We start from the raw sequence: 20,293 nt of genomic DNA, 5'->3' as shown, positions 1-20,293 counted from the left end.
ATTCCAGGCAAGGTTAGGAATATGGGGTATACGTGGACAAATGTCAGGCATGTTTGGAGGACGATCACATATTAATCCGTAGTTCAATCAACGTCACCCAAACCATGCATAGTTGGACTATCTAGTCGACCATCAGCAACCAGGCCCTCAGGCGCAGCCCTGTCGCTGGTTAACAGTCCTTTGTCCTAATTAAGTACAGAAGGAGCCATCACGTGAAAGTAATCGTGTGAAATGGCAGAGACCATGAACTCAACGACAGGTGCGACTAACGGTCAACGTCAGAGACGATGGGATTTCGCTAAAATGCTCGCTTTGAGTCGTTTCTGTGGCACCGTATTGCGTGTGCAAGTTGATGATAAGCAGTTGACCAGTGATCTGGCCCTGGGTTGTTTAAAAAGTTTACCCATGAACAACGTTTATCGCACGTGTTTGTCAAGGTTATTGTAAAATGGACAGTATCTGGTATACTCAACGGTCAGCGATGTGAGGGCAGGGCTGGATCTCAAGGAAATTACATTCAAACACAGAAGCTCTGTGATAAATTCGTAACGGGCAAAGTGTTAACGATGTTGAAAAGCAAACACCGATGGAGTAAAGGTTGGCCGCTCATGTGAAACTCTGTTTCACCGCGAAGGGGAAACCCAATTACCCGTCCTCTGCTCTTAGATTTAAGAATAAATAGAAAGGACTTCCCAGTGGCTCTGAATAAAAAAACCCGTGGGGAAAAAGTACTGGATTTTACTACACTTGCCTCAGGTACTGCCACAAATCTATCGAAGTCAGCTTCCAATCATAAGACGACCTTACCCAGGGTCGTCCGAATCCAACAGACGAAAACAACTGATTATCGGTGAGTTCCCTTATTCGTGGCAAATCCCCACCTCCCGAGTCGTTTAGAAACTGAAAAGCTTATTGTGAGACCGACCTTCCCTCGGATTCTGTTTTAGATCAACTTAAGGGAAACACCGCTAAATCCACAGCAAAGAACGGTAGATTATTTAAAATTCACGCCGTCCTGCAACGCTTAGAATCGATGCAGTACTAAGCGTTGGAAACCAGAAGATCGCTTGCGTAAAAGTTCAAAGCAACGGAGAAAGGATCTAAGTGATGCTGCTTTCCAATAATAAACAGGCAATTTCATCTCATCCCGAGGGACGGTGGTTGGTTTAATTTCCACCAGCGGCAAAAAACACCTTTCGCTTAAAGTGGAGCAACTACTTATTGGACTATCATGCTTGGAACATGGTAGCATCATCCTGTTTCAATGTTGGTTCCCTGGGGCCAGCAGGCGTTTTAAAAAATCCTGGACACGTTTAACGTGGAAGTAGATGAAAAAATCGCTAACACTTAAATGATAAAAAATGGGTGATATGAAATGGTGTTGCTTAACAATTGAAATGGAGATTTGCAATGATTTTTCAGGCTTGTAGAGTCGATTTAGTGCCACACTCATATGTTGCTACTGGCCCAGTTATGGCTTTGAAAATTGGCAATAAATTTCTTTTTTTTTTCAAAAGGAATACATAGACATTGAAATGACAGTTGTAGTGTTATGAGCTTTGTAAATGGATGCCCAATTTGGGACAGTTATGGGTCGAAATACTGTTTTATTAGTTTCAGCTTTAACTATCGCCGTCGTTGGATCCGTGGCTTGTTTGTGTAAGTCATCAGCGGATAACGGGTGATTTGTCATTCCAGTTGGTCAGTAATTTCGCAGTGACATTGAAATTCTCGGTTGTAAGCTCTGGAGTCCTTGTTCCAAGTGCCGCTGATCATTGCGGTATGACGGATGGCCGGCTTTAGAAGTTTGTGTGAAATCCCGAGTGTTTAAATTTCAAGGCCAAAGCCATTCATTACTGTTTTTTTATGGAACAGTCATTACTTTCACGCTCAAAAAAGCTCAAATAAAGTTTGCGTTTGTTTCGTCATTAAAAAGTACGGTACAACAAGTCATCAGTCGTCTGGTATCCAGTTATTATTAATCATTTCTGCTAATGACACCACGGAATCCTCAAAAGTGCCCTCGGCACGGTTGCTCTAAGCCTGAAGAAACCTGCGGAGAGGACACAATGACAAGCACTAACAGTTTTAGAGGTAGGAGGAAATTCCTAGAGGGATATTCTTGGTATAGAAAAAAAAACCACGGAATCAGGTAGGGACTGAAAACCCAATCCACATGTGGACCAAGCCGGGATTCGAACCCAGACCGTAGAGAAGGAGGGAAAAACCACAACGCCAACCCAACTGTTAGTAGCATATAGACACCGCAATTTTGTTTTTTCCTCTATTACTATTGTATAATTTGCTTTGGTTTTAAATAGTTTTTGTTTGCTTGGATTTTTAAATTGTTTTTTTGTGTGTGTACTTGGTTTTAAATAAGTTTTCAGTGTAATGCGCCTTTGATCACTTCGGTGGAAAGAGCGCACTATAAATTCTAAATTATTATTATTTTTATATGACACATCACCAACAGATTCTGTACTTTCGGCCAGTCTTGCTTTTCACGTCCAAAAGAACTATGTCAAAAAACTATGTCAACAAGAGTAATGTACCCATAGCAACCAAATTACTCTACACATGACCACCGGCACTGGTATGCTCGCAATGCACATTCGAAAGTGATAGTGCCACGATGCTGGGTTCAAACATTTCGTAAAGAGGTAGTTTGGGAAAGAGTGCTGGTAGATTTTAAACAAATTTCGCATTCAAATAGGCATACCTCTTGTGGGCATTCAGATCAAATTACTCGGTTTTATCGCTTGAAATAAGCACAATCTGTGGGAGAGGTGTTATAAAAACAAATATTGACTGCTTCATCTCGAGGTTAACTAAACTAGCCTCCCTGGATGATCCACGGAGCATATTATTACTTTCCTGAGGCAAACCCGAGAGAAAATAGAATGCCCCGTGGATCACCGAGGCAGGTTAGTTTTACTCTGCCAATCGAAGCAGTCAATATTTATATACTATGAGCAGATGAAGAGGAGCAAAGTTGACTTGGGGTGTGACATAATCCACTGATTATATGTTGGCAGAAATGGGACACCAGTTCTTTGCGGTTGGTTGTCAAACCTTGATCAGAAACACCCCTAATAAAAGGGCCATGTTGGTTGGGAGTGTTCCTTCTGTTGGTATTGATGCAACCATAACGCGTTCATTTCATAGTAGTTTGTCAACCAGCGAAGTTCAGTTCTTACCAAAGGAGCCTCCTTTGCTAGGGAAATTACGCCCTCTCTTGGTCCAGCTCGGGGCTCATAGGACAACAGCCTTTACAGGTACGTTTTGTGTGACGGCTCTGTGATCTCTCCATTGTTTTATTTATTTCAGGAGCCTGAACTGTAATCGTATCAAGATTCACAAGCACTTCTTCGCAGCCTTCCTGATCCGAATGACCCTGGAGGTGATTCTGGTGGCCGACAGACGACACAAGGAGACCAACAGAAATCAAGGGAACATAGACGTCAAGACCATTCATCTGACTGTAAGCTTCCGTCTGTTGCGTTCGCTCAAAACCCCCTGCAATATTATAAGCCCTTAATTAAAACCCTCCGAAGAACCTTCGGCAGCAGGGGTATGTTCCAAAGCCCCCCTAGATTTAGAACACACCGAGAAAACGTACTCATATGAAAGACTAAAAGTATCCATTCCAAATCAATAATGTAGAACTCAGTATGTCCCGCAAATTTGCTGGGGATTGGAATGAGTAATATTACCTGCTTAAAATGGTCCCAAGGGGGATATTATTGCAACTTATTAATACTCACTTTTGCTGCAACCTAAACGCGAATTAAAACCTGAAGAGGTCCTTCCGTTTGACCACGTGTAGTGCTCTTACGTGGCCAGAGGTGGCTTGCCAGGTACATGTGTGATTCTCAGTGTAACGATTTGAAAGGTTATGCAATTTCAGCAAAATGATTTAGCCAAAGCCGTGCTCTCCTGATCTCATATCGTCTCAAAACGGCCCCACTGTAGTTTTACACGAACACATTTAGCCTACGTCAGTAGCAAAAAGAAATGGATACTTCTGGCCCCATCGATTTATATCTGGGGCCTTGATAAAGGCAAAACGAGTATAAACCGTAATCCCCTAGGGTATATGCAAAACTCTTATTGAAATCGGATTAATCAGTGTCTTGGCACATTTCCTTTGGTGTCCCACAGCCGGTGCTGTGTGAGACGTTCGAGACCATCCGCGAATACGGCCGGCTGTGTGCTTTCTTCTGGATGTTCATTGAGGGCTTCTACCTGACGTGCTTGGTGTCTGCCAACGTCTTCGGCAAGCCCCGCTTCCTCCTCTACTACATCGTTGGATGGCGTAAGCAAGTTGGCATCATTTCTTGGCCTCAGCTTGTTTCTAACTTGCTGATCGAAAATTGGAACAGAAATCGCTCTCTCGCCTCTATTTCAATAGAATCTATGTCCCCGCGCTAGATGCTTCGCACTCAACGTCACATCTCTCGTAACACTTTGTGTTCACCATCTTTGACGCCAAGACGTTTTCTGGAAAGTATTGTTTGTTGTGGCCACTGTCACAACGTGGTGAAAACCCACTACTCTAGAGAATTGTGGCCTTTTTGGACATTGACAGCTGGCTGTCAGATATGACGAAGGTTTTGCTGCAAATGTCAGACGAGTTTAGACACTTGGTAGTAATCAAAATTTCAAAATCAACCGCTGGCAAGTTCATCCTCATGCGTGCAAGCGAAGGTAACAGACATTCACAGCCTGCAGAAATCTTTCTGTGCACGAGGCACACAGTGTTCCAGAACCTTACCTTTTCGTCATTTTGTGGCCAAACGAATATCCGTTACTTCAGCACACTGACAGTTTCCCTTGCTCATGGGATTTCCTAGCACACTGCTCAAATAATTGAAAGAAAATAACTTCATATTGAGCAGAACATGTTAGTTACACTAGTTATGTCTCAATGCAATTTTTCTTTCAAATAGTTCTTCCGGTCCCGATCGTCATCAGCTGGGCTATAGCCATGTATTACACCAGCACGGCGAGGTAAGCCATCATCTTTAAATCATAAAAGTAGTGACGATGTGAATAGTAATGAACCTGGGTGCCAGGATGGGTTTTGTGCGAGAGGTAATGAATCATTTTTGAGGTGTACACGCACGTGGCCAGAACACTTCACTCGGGGAGTGCTTCAGGGCGAGCGGTGACATTATGTAGTGCTCGCTTTCTTCAGTCAGGAATAGTCTACGTCGATGCCTACCCACATTATGCCAAGGGGTATGCTGCCGCTTAAAACTGGCCTGTACCAAAGTTTGTGATTTTTTGTGCACATTCAGTCCGAAATCATTGGCATTGTGAGCGCAGTGCAGTGGGATCGTTTTAATACACTGCTGTGCAGAACAGGCTTAGTTTGAGACCCAATGTAAACATGGGGAATTGCCTGATGGCTATCCACCCCGAGTTGAAGTGCACCCCCAAGCTGCAAAAGAAAGACGTGGTTGTAAGTTTTCCAAGCGGGTTCTTGCACGCGTTCTGCGTGTACGCAAAGACCACACATAACAGGAATAAATTTGTTATGCTTACTCAGCGTGCTTCACGTCAAACGCACCACTGATCTCTATTATAAACGCGCGCTTATGCGTTACCGAAATAAAAACACAGAAAACATTAAAAAAAACCAAACACACGTACGCCCTCTTTTGTTGCGCTCGGAGCGGATATTCAAACGCTCTCGTGTACATCCCACAAAATGCTCTGGTTTGAGCTAGTCAAACGCACCCCAGTGTGCCCTGATCAAATGCCCTGGTTTATTTGTAGACCTAACTTTGTGTCGTCACATTTGATGGCCATTTGCAGCTGATGTGTGCTCACCAAGTGTAAATAACGTGCGTTGCCTTTCCCTCACCGCACTGACTCTGAATCGATGTATCAGTTAAGATGCACGGATTATGGGGGGGGGAAGGCCTTGCCTTTGATACGAAATAATTGCCACAACAACGCAAGATATAAAGTGCATGGCCGCAGACAAGTACCCTCAGATTGGATTATGTGGAGTTTGGAAGTTCATCGTCTCACAATTGATACTGGCACTGTGAAAATGGCTGACAGAAAGTGATTCCAGTGGCGATTAAAGGTATCTGGGGACTCAAGTTTTAATACTTGCTTTTTGGGATTATGCTGGGAGCAGGCACGAACTAATTAGAGCAGGTTGTACGCATTGTCCCCATTGGGGGATTCATCAGCCTGCGAGAGCCAGTCTCCACAGTTGACACTCACGCGAATCCGGGACTCGCACGTGACTTTTGTGCCAATTTAGCGAGATTTTATGCTATCGGACAGAGATCAGGCACCTGAGTACTATGGCGTCAGTTGAATTGACCGGTAAAGAAATAATCGTGTTCATTCAGCGTGGCTGTTGTACAAGTTGTCAGCCGAAATTTCAGTCGATCTATACTACACTGCTAAAAAGGGTGAATGGCTTGATAACGTGTTATCTCCGGAATTTGTCGCTCTGCCAGTTTCCGAGACGATACTTTTCAGCAATTTCTTGAAGGTAACATGTCGTTATGTACGGCCGACCAGTATGAATTACAGGTTAAATTTAGTTAATTTGTGAATTGAACGAATGAAACTGAGTCACTCAGTTTTCCTAACAGGCCAAACAGTTCAAAGTATAAGAATTCCTTTGAGACAACAAAACACATTAAAGCGTTAACTCTATAAAGAGAGGTTTATTCGTCACATATACTCAAACAATAAGTGGTAAAATTACTCGTATGCCAAATCTAGTGTGCAAAATAAGGTTTTCCCCTCCAAATTGAAAGTGAATTTTTTTCTGTCTTATCCTATGCTCCAGTGGACAATAGAGTGAAATTAGAAACTCCTCCGAAAATAGACTGTGGTTATTTGGTGAATGTAAACGTGTCAACACAGAAAAACCATTCTAAAGCGTGTAAGTGACGAAGTCCGGATCCGCGTACATCTGTGACGATGGTGCTCGAGTGCGGGCAAACCTCGGGTTCAACGCGCTTTCGGGGACGGGGGGGGGCGGTGATCCAAGAAGAGTCTACGCTCCGGTAAATAATGTGTCTTGTCGTTCAGAGATTGAATTTCTGCAATAGTGTTCCAGCTTGATGAAGATTGCTACTTCTGCACCCTTCAGTTCTCTTTTTAATAAAAAAATCGAGGACGGGGGAGTTACTAAAAAGGGACAAAGTCTCCCCCTCTTAACGGGGCCAATCGCGGTTGTTGTGTTAATACGCAGCTATAATATTCTAGCTCCGTCTAGCCCCATATCTTTAAAAATAATAAAGCTAGATAAGAACTTCAAAGTTTTCCACTGTCGAGTATTTGAGGTGAGGGACATCAGGTCCTGAGTGCTACCGGCGCTAAGCCAGTTCTTCAGAACTCCCTCAAAGGACGCTATAAGCGTGGCAGTGCGGCGGCAGATTTCGCAAACTTGTTTTCGCTCTTAACCACGTGTGAAGCACTGAAGTTCAGACTCGTCCAGCAAGATAACGACCACTGTTGTTAGTGACTGAGGAAACTTTAAACAACCTACTTGGCGGACGAATGTCCAAGAGTGCGACTGTATTACTTTCAATGAAGAAATCCATACCGCCTTTACAATCTCTCTTTGCAATGTTGACCTTCTTGTTACATTCCAAATATTGGCAGTTTAGTCCACGGATTGGTATTTCGGCGCTTATCGAAATTTCGACTGCTTGCCTTCGAATTAGCCTTAAACGTTAGCCCCTCTGTCAACCCTTATTGGAAATAGTTTCACCAAGTTGCATATGTTAACTCTCAAAGAGGGTTATTTTGGACGTACCATCTTGGGGGGGGTTCCGCCCCTAGAACTCGGCTGCTCCATACCCAATTCTTTTAAATACTTGGTAGGCACTCTTATCAGTACGAAATGTGAAGTTTCAACCCTAATTGTCATGGTCAAGGTGTTATGGTCGTTTGAAGTTGAAGGCCGTACACTTGCCAGCCAGCTTACATTGAGCACAGTATTGATTGGAAAATTATATGTGTATTGGCTGACTTGTCTCAGAAAAATGGGCACTTTGCGAGAACAGTACCTTTGATTTCAGCAACATGATGTAAAAATGACTGGAAAGACGTACCAAAATATTTACTAAGGGCTCAGCTAGTGTGGGAAAAATGTACAACCGTGTTGAAGGTAAAAAAGGGTGTGTGTGTCGTATTCAGCCCCCAGCTCTACCAGGGCTATTACTATTGAGCAATCACCTTAAGTTATTGCGCAAGGCCAAGCCAAGAAATCAGAGCCACAACGATTGCGCTTGGCTTTGGTGCTTGGTTTTGTCTGCTTTCATTTCCCCCACGCCGTTAAGTCTCCAAGTTCTCCCCCGTCCATTCTCGAATTATCAGGTCAATCTCCGCTCGCTGCTTTTGGGTGTTGTGACAAGCGAAGGTTATTTGACCTCGAAATTGTCTCTCCCGTTAAATTGATGCAGAGCCAAGTGCAGTGAGGCGCGAGAAGACATCTCTCTCGGTTACCCGCGGATGCCCTTTTCTGTCTGGGGGACACAGTTTGTGGTTGTCATGTTGACTTGTCTCAACGGTTGATGTGTTGATTTTTTTTTGAAAGGGGTTTAAGTCGCATTGTCTCAGACGGGTTGGGATCAGATTTCAGGGGACCGGGCTACAGATGTTAACCTTTGGAAAAATTGGAAATAAATCTGCTTGATCTCCCTCTTGCGAATCTTTCTGTCATTCCTGCTCGAAGGACCAGTGTTTGTAGCATTGGAGAGACCTTCTCGAATGTCGGTTTGCGACTCGGTCTGATACGAGCCTGGAGTCTCCAAATGCAATGAATGGAGAAAAAAATCATAACGCGGATTCTGTAGAATAAGGCAAGCGATATGCAGGGGAACATGTAGACCAGCATACATAACCCCCTTTAAGAAACATCAACTGAAATTTATTTTATTTATTGTTACTTATTTATATCTGTCCATCCAATATCACTTTCAGCGCCAACTACAGGATGAAGTGATAATTGAGAAAACATTAAAGTAATGTTCAATTTTAGAGTTGGGAAGAAAACCCTGATTCAATATTCCAGGGAAAATTCATGGAATCAGGCAGAAATTAAAAACCCAATCCACATGTTGACCTTGGTGGGATTCAAACCCAGGTCGCAGAGGTGGCCAGGCGAGGAAAAAACCAACTACACCAACCTGAATCCCGCCCTCTCTCCCCACTTAGAGAGCCAACTCCATTTATTACAGGTATAGCTCAAAGATATCCAAAAACCATTATGCTCGCCGTTTGTTTGAAAGAAGATTTAAAACAACCCTTCTGGTCTCTGGTGCCTGCCGTCAGCCACCGTAGTGAGACAACAACTTGGTACGGCTGCGTCAGTTACTTGACAAAGGGTTCTGTTAGCATGTTGAACGTGCGAGGAAAACTGCAGCAAGCCGCAGGGCTGTTGCACTGTCATTCTCAGGGAAATGAGGGCTTGAAATGTCAGGCGCAAGAAAGCGAAGTCCTTCGTGCCGGACGTGGCGACACGCCATTAGCGGCCATCAGTGGCTGGAGTGGTCGCGTTATCTGCCATCAATCCCTGCTGAAACTTCACGGCTGATGGCTCTGAAAAAAAAAACTTGGTTCCATTTGAAGTGAAGTAGTGCAGCCCAGCGCCCTCGGGCGATCGGGGGACAGCTAGGGTGGCCTCGGGTGCACTCTCCAGTTCGACCACGCAGAATCGCAGAGGCGGAGCGTCCCGGGCATTCTGCGTGGTGTGGTGAAAATGGGTGTAGGACCTTAGGAGAATACTACACTTAGCGTCAGTGGGGGATGTAGGTCTTTCGTTTAATGGGTTTTCGATGGAGTATCCGCTTCGGGCAAAGCTTACTCTGAAAAAGGAAGCTGTTGCGAGGTATCAGAGTTTTTGTATTTCTTAAAATAGTGATCAGAGTGGCCTATTTGATTGACCACAGGTCTAGTACTGCCGATTAACGTTTGCTTCTGAAAGTGCAATTCAGGCCTCTTTCTCCAGTAGTGTCGTTTCCTGAAAAGGGTCAAAGGCCTCCAAGAGTACGTTTTATTCCCCTCTCGCGTCGACTACCACGTACACCGTCACCGCTCTTTCAAGGCACTGTGTACTAAGCAGAAAGAGCATTGCGGGTTATTCTTGCCCTAACAATGCATATGCATATAATTCATTCAATACGCGCGTTTCACACCCCCCCTGCCCCATCGCGGAGACGTTAACCTGTGTTATTGTTTAAAGGAATTCCATCCCAATGGTGCTCTGTAAAACAGCACGCGTCGATAAAGAGCTGTGCTGTGAGGCCGGTGCCGGGACCAGCGAAATGCACTCAGGTGCACTCGGTCGTTCGTGCGTCCTTCTAGGGCGTATTCATCTTGATTGGAATCAGACAGGTCAGGCTTTTTGGGTGTCGCCTCGTCTTGCCACTTTGCTCCCGATGTAATCAGCAAGGACTACTTAGAGGATGGAGACAAAACGAGTAAGGACAAGAAAAAAAAAGGCGCAGCGAGTTTGGCAACTTGGATTCATATAATCGACATTACCTGAAGTAATATCAGCCAAATAAACATGTTGGTATTTCTCTTGGTACCTACTTCGTCATGAAGGAACTGACCACATACGTCTCTCTATTAAAAAATTTACCTATGTCGATGGCATATGGTTTACGTAAATACTTGAATGTTTGAAATTCGTGTTTGCTGTTTGCCCTTGTTCTCGATATTATTGCAATATACCTACGTTCCATATGTCGCTATTTACTAAATGTCACGCGACAACATCGATGATTTTGACGGATTGCGTCATTCTGAAATTCCCCCACTCATTGTAACCATCGACAGACGTGGAGAGGGAGAGAGAAAGCGAGAGTGTCTTCAGGTGACTCAAGAGGGCGCGATTTGTGACAGCTTGTCAATGACGTGTGCCCCTCTCATCGTTGTTTTTCGGGGGGGGGGGTCACTCGAAGACGTAATTCATCGGCGTTCCAGACTCGAGATTCCTCCGATGGTGACGGAGCGCGCCAACAGCGATACCCCGGGGCCCTACTTGCATAACCCTTGCCCCCGATTTTCCGATTAAACCTTGTACAATATATTAAGCAATAGTGAATAGAGGTACTCTCAAAGGCCAGTGATGACTTGCTGCATAGAATACACGGTTTCCCGTATTAGCATAGTCCTGGGCCCCTGGAAGCTAATGTCTTGTCTTGATAGATTCTGCGCCAACACCCCTCTTCAGGGGTTACAAGGGCAGGATTGGTTGTGCGCTTGGATCTGTGATATAGTTACTTATTTTGCTTCTTCTCCTTTCGGGTGATATTGAAGTGTGTGTTGAGGGCAATTTGGAAACTTTGTATGTCCAGGATTCTTGTGATCTCTTTGGGCAAAGAGTTCCAGATAATGCTCGATAATAGATCGTGCTTTGTGCGCCCTCCAGCGACTCAATAATAAGACCAGCCTGTTTGCTTCCACTAACGTCTTGGGAATCTCTTCGAAGAGATTATCCTTCTTAATGTTTTTTCACTCAACCAAAGCATGAAATCCAGACTCCTTTGATGAAATTTTTTCTATTTTGACGCGAACATCTCAGTTCACACTCAGTTCGAGTGGATGCAGAAATTGCTGAATTTGCATATAGACAAAAACAGAACTTTTCATAATTCTTTCAGGGTTCTGTTGTTAATTATTCCATTTGGCGAAAAAAAATACGCAAACTTTGTTCATGTATCTTAGATTTGGATTTTTTCATAATAACCTGGCGCGCATGAGTGACATCGTGGTGGAAAATCACCCCACGACTATTCTATCGTGTTTGTGGGTTTTGCTTTCTCTCTCTTACCATGGCGCAATTAGCCCTTGAAAATTCCTGGACATCTTTCCTGGAGGTTCTTGTCACACCCGTCGGATTCACAGCACTCCGGCTGTCAGATTGGAACCGTAATGCTTAGCAGAGATGTGCTTTGCCCAAGGCCCTTCTACCGCGCTCGCTCGCTTGGCGCAATCGTGTAATTGCTAGGACGATATACAGAAAGCGTTCCACCACAGGGCCGAGGTGAAGCACGTGTAGTCGAAAGGTCCGGGGCTACTTCACAAGAGCTCTTATCGTCCTCTGATGTCGTCAACATGTTGACATGCTCTTCTTGGAGGTGGTTCGCGGCGTACTTCCCGGGATGTCAGCGTGATGAAGCGAGTAGCTTTTCCACCACTCGTTTGCAGAAACGCTCGCGACGCTCGCCCGGTGGGTAAATGCGTGGTGGTGCGTGCATGAAATGCTCGGGTTATATACGTGTCGTGGCAGGACTGAAGCGAAGCAAAACTCGCGTAAATCGCTCGTAATTCATTTGAGATGCGCCAATACAGCATTGTGAGACACGGCTTTTCTTTCAGCTTCAATGGTTTATAACCGATTGAGGGGTGCAGTTGGGGTTCTGATAAGGATAAGGATAGATGGCAGTATTTAAAAAGATTGATAATGCTCTTGAAATGCAAAGACCACTTCCATAAATGGTTACCTGTTAAGTTGTCCCTTTAAAATTAGTGAAAGTGCTTCACTATTCCTGCGTCGTTTTTATTATTAGCCCCAAAGAAACACTTTCATTAGAAGGCAGATCTCCCTGTCTTAGTGAGTGGAAAAACCTTTCAAAAAGAGTTATATTCTACTTCACTTTTTAGATTATAGAGTACATATATGACATAGGCCTACCACTGGTTTCAAAACCAGGGATTGTAGGTACTTTGCAGGAACAGTGTTGTTCAAATTAACTGCCATTTTCTTGTATTAAAAGAAATCAAGTAAAATTTCACTGATTTACATCCTTCGATCTGCCTTTTTTTGTTAATCAGGTGCTGGAAGGATCACGCCGTGTCGCCGTACTACTTGATCATAGAAGTCCCCCGAAATGGCGCCCTCATTGTGAGTCCGTCCTCAGAATCCAGTGTTGAGCCGGGAATGTTTTTTGCTTTAGCAAACATATTTCGAAATTAAAACAAATGTATGTGGCGTGAAGACACCATAAGTGATTCTTGAATCCCAGCTGAGAACAAGTTGATTTGTGACGGAATTTTGCCCAAACGATGTTTGTTTCTCCTTTTATGCAGTGTCACCATTTACAGTAAACCGAAAAACCTTGCCGTTCAAATAAAATCCTGTTGTTTTTCTTAAAATAGGAAAAGTTTGACTAAATGAAAAGGCAGTTTTTCTATAGAAGTTTTTATTCTAGAAAAGTTAAACATCTGAAACCGTGTCACATAAATGGTTGCTTGACTTGTTATTGTTTTCCATAGATAAACGTTCTCTTCCTGGTCAATATCGTTCGGGTTCTGGTGACAAAGCTTCGAGACAGCAACTCAAGCGAAACAAAACAGATTAGGTATTTTCAGTAGCGTTTAGCAGGAATGCTCTTATATAAAAATGCCCCTTTAGTGTGGAGGAAAATTTCTTAAACAAGTAGCCTAGAAATTGTTACAATCGTCGCTTGAAAGGTTTGGGAGTAAGAAACGATTTGATGTCACCCACCTTAAGCAGGAGCACCCCATCATCGCTCCAAAAGCGCCAATTGGTGAGTGTTCATTTTGTTGGTAGAGACTCGTAGGCCGCTCCAGCATCCCATAGTCGATCGTGAACCAGCGAAGAGGAGTTCCCACCAAAAGAGCCTCCGTTGCTAGGACAATTGCGCCCTGTCTCGGTCCAGCCCGGGGCCCATGCCACACGATATATCTTTCAGTCTAATGGCAGCAATATACATGACCTCTCACCTCTCCAGGAAAGCTGCCAAAGGCGCCGTGCTGCTGATCCCTCTTCTGGGCGTGGCCAACTTGGTCTGGTTCATCCCCAACCCTACGGCGCGCGACAGCCGGGCCAGCATCGTCCTCTACAACTACTTGTTCCTCTTCCTGGACTCCTACCAGGGCTTCTTCCTCTGCGTCATGTACTGCTTCTTGAATCAGGAGGTATGAGCCGGAGAGCGTGACATGAGATCTAACTGCAGACACGCTTAAATATAAGGCGTAATTAGTGGTTAATAGATATTATAGAGATACCGGAGCTGATCTGGTGCATGCGCATTGTCTCTGAAACAGAATCCACAGGATTGTTGAGTGATTTGGCTGTTTGTGGCTTTGTTTTGTGCTCCTTTTTCAATAATGTTAAGGTGAGGATGACGATCCATCGCAAGTGGTCCACGTGGCGGTACTACCGAGATCCCCTCCTGCGGCGAACTTCCGTCCTGACGTCCACGACTGAGGTAAGTGTCCCATTTCCCGATTACAAATATGTCTGATTGTCGTGGGTACCCTCACTGACTACCCTAAGACCCGTTTAAATTCACCTTACCCAAGTGCAAATCTATATGATTTTTTTCCATTTGTCGATATCTTTTCATTTTTGTGAATTTATTGTACACTGTCATGTGGTTTTGTCTTCTCTGCACTTCTGAAAACATAAAGTCATTCGTTCGCATTTTTATACGCGAGCAGAACCAAGCGGGAGTGCGAGATATTCTCTTTGGACACAAAGAATTATTAACATCTGCGTAAAACATATTGTGTTAAAGTCACCAGTTTTTGTGTTCAAAGTCTGATGTATCCGCTGGTTTTCTTGATTTTACTAGATGAGCACGACGCGGGCGGCGTACAGGCCGTCACACCGAGCGAATGGATCCGCGGTGGGTAACGAATATGTAAGTTCGTAGGACAGTGCAATACGATAAAAGAAGGCGCTTGGTTAGAGACGACTAATCCATATAAACGCCATTACTCCGATAGATGCAAGTGCACTTGCGCGCAGTCTCGATTTTGAGCGCGAGTGCATTTTGGTTATTGAGTATTGACTGTTGGTCGGAGAGGCTTTTAACGCGTGCGCACGACCATCACGGGATTGTTGTACCATCCAAGAGATGGGTTCTGAACCTGATCACCCAATTAGTCCGTCGACCGTGCCCTCTTAGGCCGGAGCTGGAGCAGATTTTTCCCCCTTGGATCTTACCGGACTATCTAGGCATGTTTGTAAAATTTGGTACTCATTTGAAGACGCCCTGCATATTTATTCAAAGCACTGATCCAGTTAAAATAAAATGTGTGCACAAACGGCTATAGCTCCACTTACAGCCATTTACACGACTACTTCATACTGTCTACAGATTTATAGACTGTTTACTGTAATGGAAAACATTTTTCGACAGGTTGCTTAATATGACATGTTGCACGAAAAATACGCCTCACTTTCTGAAATCGTTCTCAAATCATGTAAAAATCCATCTCTACAAACCTCATGATAGACCCAACTCCAGCGATAAGGGACATATAGATGTGAAACTGTGATTAGGAAGAAAAGTACACTGGTCCGCGATTCCCACACAGGTTTTTTAAGCAAAAGTGCGTGTCCAATAGTTCACACTGCATTGCGACATGCCATTTTGGGGGATGTTGTTTTCATTGATGCTAACGGTTTCTCTGCCGGTGTTCTGTGCCGAATTCCATCCCCCACATAAACCCACAGAAAGTGTTTGTCGCTCCTTGTTTTCAAAGCTGCAGTCAAGTGACCGGAAACGTTTAGTTCGTTATCCACGGAAATATTACATTTACTGGACTCTAGCAGCACCCATGCGTTTAATTGTTTCACTCTGGAAAGGGCATTAAGGGGGAGGTGTGTTAATTTCCAGTCCATTGAAAGGTTAGCAAGGACATGGCTTTCACGTAAAGACCAATCTCACCATGCATCGGTGCTATCATTTGGGGATGGCTTTGGCGCCGAAACAAGATGACAGAAACGTTTCATGTTATTATGAATGGATTATTCATCAAAGGCTTGGAAGCGTCTGTGACTGCAGAGGTGTAAAACTATCTGTGGAAGGGGCGACGGTTGCCAGATTCAATTGCCAGTCAATTTTGATAATGGTTGATATCGAATCGGTGACCGAAAAGCTAGTGTCCTGCGTTCCAGAATGCTGTATTGTACGAAGAACGAGTCAGATAGATTTTTGGATAGTTTTTTCTTGTCGAGTCTTAGGACAAGTTGTCTGAGCTTCCAAGTACGTGAATTTTTCCGAAAAAGTTTGTCTAAGTAACATCAGTTTCTTGGCAAAGTGTCATGTGTGTGATGCATGTAAATGATTTAAGTTTTATTGCTTTTCGCAAATTTTTGGCAAAAAACACCATTTTAACGAAGAAGCTCAATGAAACTGAGCCTTCCTCTTTGAAGTTCACAGAATTGCTTCCACGCTCCCATTCCTGTTTGCTTTCTGACAGATTTGAAGACAAACCTGACTCTGTGAGCAATTATTGTGAATCATTTGTACTTCCAGGTTTGATCATTGTGGTGTGATATTTCTCCCAATTCTTCCGTAAATTGGAAACCGTGGTAAATTATTAAAAGAGAACCTCTAAATGCAATGATTGATATTTTCCTACGCGTTGCTTTGCCTCCACAGCTGAAGATGGCTGCTATCGACGAGATCAGCAGTACGCATGCGTGAGCTTTGCGTGACCCTCCTGAAGTGTTTGAGGGCCGACTTTTGGCAAGGGGCTTTCAATAACAGAAGTGGCAGTGTTGAATGAAAAGTGTCAGCACATTTTCTTAGTGAGACCTAACTTATGAAAGACAGGAAGGAGACGTGTTTATAGTTAAAATTTCTTCACTCTTCATACAGGCCCATTATGATTGGTCGGGTGAGCATGTTGACAGTAATACTGTGGTGCAGGCAACGTATGTTAAGTTTGTAAAGAGAGCATGTGCTTACAGGAGTGTAAAAATGTATATTTATTCAAAAGATCTTGCATACAGTTATGTTTTGCTTGTTTGTTTACTTCTTAATAATAGTACTGAGCACTGTATTAGTAGTGATTTGGAGATTAACATTATTCTATGTATTGGTTATCTGTCCAAAGAATGTGTGTACAGTTTTTTCGGGAGCAACGGAATATTTTCGTCGTAAATGGGATGTCGTCTGAACTGAGCAATATATTACGGGTTTGGACTGTAATTAAGTAGGGCCTATTCATTACCAGTGGGTTTGAAGATTCTTCCTTTACATTCGTTTCTGTCCGATGCTCTGCTCATTCTGTCCTCGGCTGTAAATTCTAACGCTTTACAGCTGCTTGTCCAACGTCCTTTTAAATGAACATGCACACACAAAAGAAGCTATCGGTCCAGCACCACAGAGCTGTACGGCTCTGCATGGCTATTTCAAATAGCGCTCTCAGGGGAGATTCCAGCGACACGGAAAGTACTTGTGATAGTAGGTGGGGCATTTCTACATGTATCTGTTTAATACGTTCTACACCTTTTATTGATTTGTTTTCGTGTCACAATAGACAGTAAATATGTCACTCAGTGGTGCGTATATTTAAATGCATGTTGTTTGGACTTGTTCTTGTTGCAACTAGTCCACGACTGGCGGGGCAGCAGTGGAGTTCTCAGTGTACAAATCGTGTCCGTGCTACAGCATTCTATTCCTACAATGTTGGTAATTGTGTTAGACGTTTCTTGAAAAATCGAAGGTAACTTCAATGATTACTCATGATCGATTGCCCCGCACGTTTTACTGTATTAGAAACTGAAGAGTACAAGGGATTTTTTTTGTGGGGGACTCACGCCGGATTCGGAGCTACGTAGAGAAATATATACGGCTACGGCCACGTTGGGATGCTGGCGCCCTCATACGGCAGGAAAGGCGAATTAAAACCGACAAAAATTTAGAGCCTTACGAAGAATGGAGGAGAAAAACATTGTTGAGCAGCTCTATCACTTGTATTTATGAATCTAATTTATGTCTCGCTTGTTTCAGAGAGTGTATATCATCTTGGTTCTCTCAACCGGCCGGACCACTGCCTCAAAGAATCGAACACTTTAATTGAAGATCATTACCTCAGTTAAATGTATCCTGCCGCTCGAGTTGTTCTTATATTTGTGATCCCAATGTTAACATGTTAAGGTAGAAATCTGTAATTTTTTTTTTGCATCTCGAATTTAAATATGTACCTCTGAAAATATATGCCATAAGTCTCTTCTCCTTCACATTCGGAATGGAAAAGGTTGTTTTTAAAAAGTCTAATTTCTGTATGTCTAAAGGAATTCCTAAATTTCCGAATGTCAAGCTTGTTTTTATGATTTGCATCTTGAATCTACCTTGGAACTGGTTCTACCTATTCCAAGAAACTTTTGCATGTGATCGTGCTGTGTGGTCCAGGCGCACGCAACATTTGCAGGAGATCTGAATAATCCTTTTGCGACATAAATCTGAATAAAATCTAGTACAGTGAGTTCTTTCAATTCACACGAATGTAACTATTTGAATTCCCCTTACTGAAGACGCTGATACTATACTTCGTCATTTGGGACAAACCTTTACTAAGTTACATAAGAGACGCCTTGCACCAATACACCGTTTCCAATAGGTAAGAAGGGCACAAAGGAACCAGACCATTTCAGAGATGGTGGTCTTTACTCAAGAGCTTCCCCAAATCACAAGATATAGCAACAGTGTCTTCAGTCTGGGGAATGCAGATTGTTAGGTTTATGTGTAATCAGATAACTCGGTGTACCAGATTTTAATCAGATTTAACCCGCAAAAGGCTTATTGCCTTAGGATCTTCTGAAACAATAAGCCTTTTGCGAGTTAAATTTGAATAAAATCCGATACAATGTGTTATCTGATTGCGCAGGAACGTTACAACTTGAATTCCCCAGACTAAAGACACAGTTGCTATACCTCGTGATTCGGGGCAAGGTTTTGCATTGCGACCACCATCTCTGGAATGGATTGGTTCCTTTGTGCCGTTCTTATCCATGGAGAACAGTGTATTGTTACAAGGCGTCTCTTATGTAACTAAGCAAAAGCTTGCCCCGAATCACGAGGTATAGCAACAGTGGTTTTAGTATGAAGAATTCAAGTTGTTATGTTCACGTGAATTTAAAGAACGCAGTGTACCAGATTTTATTCAAATTTAACTCGCAAATGGCTTTTTGTGTCAAATTGGTAAAAAGCTGCAACTCTGTCACATCTTTGCCTTTATCATCCAGCAACTAGGCCACTAGACATCAACAATGCAGGCATGTGTCTGTGAGCAGAAGCAGTTTATGTGAAACATCCGATCGAATTTAACCTTTCCGACTTGAGCAGATACCCCTCATCAGTTGAATGGGGCCACAGTTGGTGGGGAGCGTTCATTTTGCTGGGATCGACCTGAACATGTGTATTTTATAGTCATTTGTGAACCAGCGAGGTGCAGTTTCCACCAAAGGAGCCTCCCTTGCTAGGAAAATTGCGCTTTCTTTTCGTCCAGCTCAAGGCTCATACTCCGCAAGACTTTCTGCATGAACCCTGCAAAAGCCACCTGAACAGAAACATAATGTGTACAAATACAGCACAATTTTACAAGCAGTGTTATAGTTGGCTCCATCACAAGTCCCTTTGCGAGTTGATTCTCAAGTCCAGCTGCAAGTCCTTCGAACAAAACCAGTCACAGTTATGGATGAAAGGACTGCTTTTGTGGTGGCTCTATTTGATTAACTTCGACTTTGTGTCAGATTGGATTGCCTGCGATAGGCTTCAAGTTTTTGAGACCTGTGACTGTAATAGGGACTCCATGCAACCTTTCTTTTCGTATCTGTAATGAAGGTTCCTATTCAAGAACTTGGAGGATAGTCTGACAAATAAATTTACGATTAAAGTCTTTTACAGCTGTGTATTTTCAAAAAGTCGCTGGGTACCTATCAATTTGTACATAACAAAATTGTTAACCCTTGTTACTTATAAAACTAATGTATGCACAGAATATCGTCTGTATAATCTTATCGTAAATGAAGCTGTACATTATAAATGATGAATAAAATATGTTTATTTAATTTATCATTAGTTGGAATGTCGTTGTTTCTTGTGATTTTTTATGTTATCAATTTTGCACACAATCAGATAGAATTGCTGGATTCCGCGCACTCAAGAGTACGGAATTACTGAATAGCACGCGCTGAATTATGAAGAATCGCTTGGTTAGCACGCTGCCGCTAGCCACTTGAGGGCGCCACATAACCATGCTTATCTACAAATCCCCAACTCTAGTGTCAAAGTACGCAGAGCTCAACTTTCACCTCAAGCTTATGTGATTCCCATGAGCTCAACCTTCATCTCAAGCTAATGACGGGAAGGAGGTAGCATATGCACATGGCCGCCTTGAGGTCTGATCGTGTGCAGGTTTCGCCAAGTCCCCAAGACACACTTCCGATAGACGTCCAGTACCAAATCAATTTTCTGAAATTAAAATCAAGACGGATCCTTCTTTACAGGAGGGACGTGCACCAAGTAGGCGGGTGAGT

General features: G+C 43.4%; 1 protein-coding gene across 2 annotated transcripts in view; it reads left to right on the top strand.

The window, feature by feature from the left end:
* The window catches only part of LOC110973564 (PDF receptor-like), a 76,526-nt gene extending 56,691 nt beyond the window's left edge, over nucleotides 1-19,835 (top strand). The window contains exons 6-14 of one of the 2 annotated variants that reach the window (XM_022224464.2): nucleotides 3,328-3,481; nucleotides 4,162-4,315; nucleotides 4,950-5,010; nucleotides 12,826-12,895; nucleotides 13,267-13,352; nucleotides 13,746-13,932; nucleotides 14,133-14,225; nucleotides 14,592-14,645; nucleotides 16,410-19,835. In XM_022224464.2, coding sequence (XP_022080156.2) covers nucleotides 3,328-3,481; nucleotides 4,162-4,315; nucleotides 4,950-5,010; nucleotides 12,826-12,895; nucleotides 13,267-13,352; nucleotides 13,746-13,932; nucleotides 14,133-14,225; nucleotides 14,592-14,645; nucleotides 16,410-16,454 — 904 coding nt within the window. In that variant the 3' untranslated portion in view covers nucleotides 16,455-19,835. Of the gene's footprint in view, nucleotides 1-3,327; nucleotides 3,482-4,161; nucleotides 4,316-4,949; nucleotides 5,011-12,825; nucleotides 12,896-13,266; nucleotides 13,353-13,745; nucleotides 13,933-14,132; nucleotides 14,226-14,591; nucleotides 14,661-16,409 lie in introns of both variants that reach the window. The other variant, XM_022224463.2, reaches the window with a different exon arrangement.
* The last annotated feature ends 458 nt before the right edge of the window (nucleotides 19,836-20,293 follow it).

This window comes from Acanthaster planci, linkage group LG17 (assembly GCF_054643075.1).
Source record: "Acanthaster planci isolate LZ-2023a linkage group LG17, COTS_SCS, whole genome shotgun sequence".
Taxonomy (NCBI): Eukaryota; Metazoa; Echinodermata; class Asteroidea; order Valvatida; family Acanthasteridae; genus Acanthaster; species Acanthaster planci.
Note: the sequence above shows the minus strand (reverse complement) of the source record. Positions and strands in the feature narration are given on the sequence as shown.